This window comes from Centropristis striata, chromosome 16 (assembly GCF_030273125.1).
Source record: "Centropristis striata isolate RG_2023a ecotype Rhode Island chromosome 16, C.striata_1.0, whole genome shotgun sequence".
NCBI lineage: Eukaryota > Metazoa > Chordata > Actinopteri > Perciformes > Serranidae > Centropristis > Centropristis striata.
The window spans coordinates 36,197,326-36,204,825 of record NC_081532.1 but is presented as its reverse complement, the minus strand read 5'-3'; the positions used below and the strand labels follow the sequence as shown (position 1 = coordinate 36,204,825).

At 45.1% G+C, this 7,500-nt stretch overlaps 1 protein-coding gene across 1 annotated transcript in view; it reads right to left on the bottom strand.

Moving 5' to 3' along the window:
• hectd1 (HECT domain containing 1) overlaps positions 1-7,500 on the bottom strand; it is a 50,754-nt gene that overhangs the window by 24,996 nt on the left and 18,258 nt on the right. The window contains 10 exon segments of the mRNA XM_059352690.1: positions 1,018-1,194; positions 1,416-1,582; positions 1,807-1,917; positions 3,495-3,707; positions 4,020-4,159; positions 4,240-4,374; positions 4,782-4,887; positions 6,124-6,218; positions 6,318-6,464; positions 7,265-7,476. Coding sequence (XP_059208673.1) covers positions 1,018-1,194; positions 1,416-1,582; positions 1,807-1,917; positions 3,495-3,707; positions 4,020-4,159; positions 4,240-4,374; positions 4,782-4,887; positions 6,124-6,218; positions 6,318-6,464; positions 7,265-7,476 — 1,503 coding nt within the window.

Here is a 7,500-nt window from a genome sequence, read left to right as displayed (position 1 = left end):
GAGTAATTGCTGCATGCATACATGGAGAAAATAATTTTAAAAAAAATATATATATATTTATTTCAGTTTATAAACTGTAGCTTTATCCAACTTAATTCTCAGCTCATTGGCTGATTGACGTACGGCGGCAGAACTGAACGATGGACATGTTTCAGTTCAGTGATACTGATACAGTTAGAGATCAAATTAAAAACTGAAGAGAAACAGGAGCTGTTATTAAGCAGCAGCTGATGGACCAGCCCTACTCTGTCCTGACTGCACGTCTTTCCCTTCGGGGATGAATAAAGTAATCTATCTCTCTATCTATCTATCTATCTATCTATCTATCTACACCGCAGAGATGAAGAGTTGAGGGAGGAAAGGGTTAATGCAGAAATGTTCTTCTCTCTGACAGAAACCTGCTGATGAACAGATTAGAGTCAAACACTGTGGGAAGATATCTGAACCTTCATTCACATCAGATTCTTCAGTTTGTGTGAAACAGCTTTTTTGCACATTTTAATTTTGTTCCTTAAATAAAGATTTAGTTCTTTGAGTCAGCATGCGTGGAGCGAACGCAGCGCCATGAAACAGAATAAATCTGACAATAAATATGGAAATATAAAGATAATTGAAAGTATGGAAACAAAGGGAAATAAAAAATAAATAAGTGTGGAAATGCACAAAAATAATCATAATAGGGAAAAATAAAGGGATAAAAATGAATAAATATATTGTAAAAAATATAAATGAACAAATGAATGTGAAGTTATATTCTTATAAATATTGTTATGCATGTTGTTGTTTGTCCTTGTATTTCCAAATGAATCTGCTTATTCTTTGACAGATTTAATATTATTATGGTCGTATGACTCAGAGCCGTTTATATTTGTTTCCTTGCACAAACAAAGAAGTTTCAGCCTGAGAGCTCAGATATCTTCCCTCAGCAACAGAAACAGGAAGCTGCTCCTCCCCGTCAGACCTGGCCTGTGAGTGCGTCTCCTCCAGCTGCAGGAGGAAGGAGGTGCAGGTTCTTACCGTTGTGCGCCTCCCCGGTGACGGTGCCCTCTCCGGACGGGTTGCCGTCCTGGTCGCGCCACTTCCAGTCGATGCCGCGGACGACCCGCGCTCCGGGGACGATGTACTTCATCACCTGGGAGCGGAACAGGCGGCGCTGGCGCCGGAGGTTGGCCTCCGCCTCCTTCACAGCTTTACCTGCCGGGAGGAGGCAGCACCAGCTATTAGCTCAGCTCTTTAATAGAAATATTTGCATATTTTTTAACGATATATTTATTTATTTACTGCATATAAAATACTAAAAATTTTTGTATGTATTTTGTACATTTTTTTAGTATTATTATTTAGTTGTTAATTGTATTTCAAATTTTTTTTTTATTATTATTTAGTTGTAGTTATTTGTAGTGAGTGGTATTTACCGAGCTGGTCCTCGCAGACGGCGGTGACGGTCCCGTAGAGCTCCAGTCCCGACAGCGACAGGTAGTGAGTCTGCCCGCTGGCGTTCTTCCCCATCTGCTTGATCCGGATGTGCCTCCAGCCCTGCTTCTCCTCCTTAGACGGGTCCAGAGGCCACGTGGCTGTAGACCTGCACACACACACACAGACACACACACACACACACACACACACACACACACACACACACACACACACACACACACACACACACACACACAGACACACACACAGAGACACACACACACACACACACACACAGAGACACACACACACAGACACACACACAGAGTGAGTACTAGCAGCAGCAGGCCCGTGGGTCCTGGTTCTGGTGGCGGTGGCGTGGTGTGTTACCCCGGCTCGTTGAGGCTGCAGTCGTCCACGTGAGTGTACAGAGTCGTCCAGTTCTGACCGTCCTTAGACACCTGGAACACCCAGTTCCTCAACGCCGAGCGCCCATAGCCCCTAGAGCAGGAGGAGGAGGGGCAGGAGGAGAGGAGGGGGAGGAGAGGAGGAGAAGGAGGAAGAGGAGGGGGAGGAGAAGGAGGAAGAGGATGGGGAGGAGAAGGAGGAGGAGGAGAGGAGAGGAGAGGAGAGGAGGAAGAGCGAGGAGAGGAGGAGGAGGAGGAGGAGGAGAGGAGGAGGAGAGAAGAAGGAAAAAAAGTTGCATTTGGTTTCGTTTGTTTACTGGATTTTTTAGGATGGTGTGTTTGGTTCGTTACCTGGCGTGTCTCGGGGTGTGTTTGGTTTGTTACCTGGCGTGTCTCGGGGTGTGTTTGGTTCGTTACCTGGCGTGTCTCGGGGTGCGTTTGGTTTGTTACCTGGCGTGTCTCGGGGTGCGTTTGGTTCGTTACCTGGCGTGTCTCGGGGTGCGTTTGGTTCGTTACCTGGCGTGTCTCGGGGTGCGTTTGGTTCGTTACCTGGCGTGTCTCGGGGTGCGTTTGGTTCGTTACCTGGCGTGTCTCGGGGTGCGTTTGGTTCGTTACCTGGCGTGTCTCGGGGTGCGTTTGGTTCGTTACCTGGCGTGTCTCGGGGTGCGTTTGGTTCGTTACCTGGCGTGTCTCGGGGTGCGTTTGGTTCGTTACCTGGCGTGTCTCGGGGTGCGTTTGGTTCGTTACCTGGCGTGTCTCGGGGTGCGTTTGGTTCGTTACCTGGCGTGTCTCGGGGTGCGTTTGGTTCGTTACCTGGCGTGTCTCGGGGTGCGTTTGGTTCGTTACCTGGCGTGTCTCGGGGTGCGTTTGGTTCGTTACCTGGCGTGTCTCGGGGTGCGTTTGGTTCGTTACCTGGCGTGTCTCGGGGTGCGTTTGGTTCGTTACCTGGCGTGTCTCGGGGTGCGTTTGGTTCGTTACCTGGCGTGTCTCGGGGTGCGTTTGGTTCGTTACCTGGCGTGTCTCGGGGTGCGTTTGGTTCGTTACCTGGCGTGTCTCGGGGTGCGTTTGGTTTGTTATCTGGCGTGTCTTAGGGTGCGTTTGGTTTGTTACCTGGCGTGTCTCAGGGTGCGTTTGGTTCGTTACCTGGCGTGTCTCAGGGTGCGTTTGGTTCGTTACCTGGCGTGTCTCAGGGTGTGTTTGGTTCGTTACCTGGCGTGTCTCGGGGTGTGTTTGGTTCGTTACCTGGCGTGTCTCGGGGTGCGTTTGGTTTGTTACCTGGCGTGTCTCAGGGTGCGTTTGGTTTGTTACCTGGCGTGTCTCAGGGTGCGTTTGGTTCGTTACCTGGCGTGTCTCGGGGTGCGTTTGGTTCGTTACCTGGCGTGTCTCAGGGTGTGTTTGGTTCGTTACCTGGCGTGTCTCGGGGTGTGTTTGGTTCGTTACCTGGCGTGTCTCAGGGTGCGTTTGGTTTGTTACCTGGCGTGTCTCAGGGTGCGTTTGGTTTGTTACCTGGCGTGTCTCGGGGTGCGTTTGGTTTGTTACCTGGCGTGTCTCGGGGTGTGTTTGGTTTGTTACCTGGCGTGTCTCGGGGTGCGTTTGGTTCGTTACCTGGCGTGTCTCGGGGTGCGTTTGGTTTGTTACCTGGCGTGTCTCGGGGTGTGTTTGGTTCGTTACCTGGCGTGTCTCAGGGTGTAGGCTGAGGGGATGACCCAGAGACCGAGGTCGACAGCGAACCAGGCGTTCTTGTCGTCATTGGTGTGGCAGTTGAGGGCGGAGCTATCCCGACTCAGGATGTCCTCCAGTCGGCCGTAGGGGAGGTTGCGCCCCTCTGATGATGTCACCACCACCAGGCCGTAAGCAGCAGGATTCACCCACTCGTAGGCCGTCCTGAACACAAAAGTTGTCAAGTTGTTCTGGTCAAAAAAATCTAATAAAAACTGACTTCATGAATTTTTTTTATATATTGAAACCTATTAAGGTCTATAAAGGGTCATAACATTAATATGTTGCTATCTGAATTCCATTTCCATGTTCAACTATGTCCCATAAGTTGTTGCAGCAATTTGGTGCTGAATTATGCAATTTTATTCATACAGAGAATGGATAAAAATGGTCAGAAAAAAAAACTTTCAAGTAAATGATGCCATAAAGTTAGTCTTGAATACAGATGTATAGTTGGGCTGTAGCTGCGGTTCTTACTTGGCGTTGGTTCCGACCCAGTAGATGATCCCGTTCTCGTCGAAGTCGTGCTGGTGTCTGAAGGTGAAGGTCTGTCCTTCCCTCAGCTTCCTCACGAAGACGAAGGACGAGCGCTCGAAGTCGTACCACTGCTTGGCCACCTGGAAGAGACGGAGGTTAGAGCTGAGTGGTGATATTTAACCTCAGTAAGTAGTACTAAGCAGTAACTGCCCGTCCTCACCATCTTCAGCAGGTACTGCTCCAGAGACTCCACCGTGGCCAGCGGCTCCATCTTCAGCATGCGTCCCGTTCGGTCGATCAGAGCCGTCTCGCCCGGCGCTCGCTCCAGACGGAACCGCAACCTCCTGGTCAAGATCTGACCAGACAAACACGCGAGAGTTAAAGAAAAAAAGATATCACACATAGATTTAAAACACTCAGCTCCTTACAGCTGGACCAGGGACAGACAGCAAGTTATTACTCTGCTGATATTTTAAAGCTCCTGATTAAACATGAAAGTCTTAAAGATTAAACATCGAGGCCTCACTTCTATACTTTTTTGGGTCATTTTTCCTCTTTTACTGCTGTTTGTGTGTTTTACTATGAGAACAAATCTGTGCAGAACTGTAGATACAGTTTTAGTAGCTTGCGGTATTAAATGTGTTTCTTCAACATGGATTTGACTTATTGACTCATATCAATTTTAAGTAGGCATCAGTGCTTTAAGCTGTTAAAGTGACCAACAGGCCACCACTCAGTCCTCCAGGAGACCCGGAGACTCACCTGCAGGTTGTAGGAGGATCCTGGCGTGTCGTACAGGTGCAGAGGTAGACGTTCTATCGACTCCAGGACGGCGATCAGTTTACGGATTAAGGCAACAGCTGGTCGGCTGCAGACACAAACACAAAGTATAGGATTCAGGATCAATCTGACTCTTTTACTCTCTCTGTTGCATGTTTAAGAGAAAGAGAAGTTATGGTAATGAGAGAATATAATAATGTAATGTTAGAATGGAGGTGTGTTTGGTTTATTCACTGCTGTTCAACAGTTTTCAGACCTGAACAAGAACTAGTTTGTAGGACGACTAAAGTGGTCATAGCAGCTCCAAACAGCTCCATCAGGGCAAAAAAAATGATCACCATATATATATTTTTACATATTGTCTGATCTCGATTATTATCACAATTTTTATATTGTTTTTAAACTCCCAGTTTTAAAGCATCTGTAATGGAAACTAAAGAAACTAGAGATTATTCCAATAGTTTATTAACATACAAAGTCAATAACAAAGCAAATTTAATAAGATGAACATGGAAAAATATAAAAACTTTTTTCTACTCAACAGTACAACAAATGTAGAAAAATATACAATAACACAGTGAACTACTTTACAGTCCTGGGTGTTTCTGCAGGTTTAAGACCCAAAATAAACTAATTGTGAGATTTGTTGTAGGTAGAAAGCTGTTAATGTTTGTTAACTTGTTTATTGAACTAAGTTCCATTCAGTAATAACTTGTTTCTCAGTTAGTTTTCATATGTCCCACGCTCTTGAACGCATCATAGCCGTGTGTAAATTACCGTGTTGTGAATGTTAGTTTTCTCTCGATACAGCGCTGGATAGATTGTCAATTCCTTTGCTCTCTCTCAACATTCACCTGTTCCGCCTGGTTTATTAAGTCATGGCTGACATCTATCTCCTGCCCTCAGCTCCACCTTTAGCTCCACCTTTAGCTCCACCTTTAGCTCCACCTTTAGCCTCACCTTTAGCCTTTCTGTTTACTTCTCCGGCAACTTACAAAACAGTATCCACCAGAAATTTAATCCACCGGAGAGGTTAGAAACATGGAAATACTTCACTAGTTTTTACAATATAGGCGACACTTTGGTGTTTTTTCAAGATTTATGTCATTCTGTGTTATTCTGCAGGAAGAAAACCCTACTTCTAGCCATGATTTCAATGATTCTGCATGACATAGATTTATATAGATTTTATATGTTGTGGCCACAGTGAGTAAAAGGTGACAGGAGCAAAAGAAACAGACATGGAGACGATACTGGAGACGTGGACACAGTTATTAATCTAGAGAATAAAAGTATGAATGGTTGTATGATTAGCTGCCGTTACCTTTCATCGTCTTCGTTCTCGCTGAAAGCCGCCTTAAAGACATTGATCCTCTCCATTAAAGGCTTACAATCATGTTTCAGGTCCAGTTCCACACTCTGCACACAGACAGACAGCAGCTTTATTTATTACACCCTGCCCAGGACTCTTCTGGATAACATATATATATATATATATATAAAGAAAGAGCTGCTCACATTGTTGAGGACGGTGAAGAGCGCCTGGACCAGGCCGCTGCTGCACATCTCGTACGGAGAAATTGTGTTTTCATCCTTTAGAACTACGATCAGGTTCTCCAGAGCCGTCTTCATCAGGTCCCTCCACGTGTTCTCTCCTTCAATACACTGCAGCACAAAACACAACTTCAGCATTCACTATATAATAGTAATAATAAACATTTTATTTGTTTCTAAACACTCTAGTATACGGCCCTGCAGAGCCTGACTGCAGTCACTAGAAAAGGGTAAAACTGAGAAATACTCCTTTCAACTTTAACCTTTTGATAATTACCTAAATTTGTTTCCATTTCCATAATTTTGTAATTTTGCGTCTTTTTTAGTCATTTTTACATCTAAGGTCATGGAAAAATTCTTGATAACAAAATCTTTATCAATACAACCATGAAAAAATGTCTAGATATCAGCTCTTAAATTAAACTGTTTATTTTTGTTATCATTATATTTGTCCAAACAAATGTACCTTTAGTTGCCATTAAAATTAACCAGAACATTTCATCCACACATCCCCCACATTTAGAAAACAAATAATTGGTGGGCTAATAATTTGACTGACTGTCGGTAGGGAGGTGGTATGACAATTTTTTCTACATCTATTGACGTAATTTTTAAGATAAAAAAATCATGACGATTTATTTGACCTTTGACCTCAAAAATGTAGTAACTGCCCTCTGGTTTTGCGTTGCTGTAAAAGCTTCTAACAGTAATGTTGTCGTCTTTTTTCAGCATTTAGATGTTGTTGTCAGTGAATAAACAATTTCAGACTGATTTTGTTATCAGTGTATTTAAAAGTGTTTGGGAATTTTTGTGTGGTTTTTTTCGTCAATTTATGTCTTTTTGTGGTCAATTTGTGTCTTTTTTTGGCCATTTATTATTCTGTATATAATAACAGTAGCATTGAGGCGTACCTGTCTGTTGGTGTGCAGCTCCCAGGCCGACTCCAGCTGTGTGGAGATGTTCCTCAGGGTGACCACCACTCCTCTGGGCATGCTCTCCACGGCCTTGAAGTGGTCGTCGTAGAGCTCCCGGGCCATGCTCTTCACCTTCTGCTTCGTCTTCTCCAGCTTCGACTTCAGCTTCCTGCCGCGCTTCCCCGTCCAGCCCGTCACGAACTCAGAGCCTGAACACAGCAGCCAGACAGCAG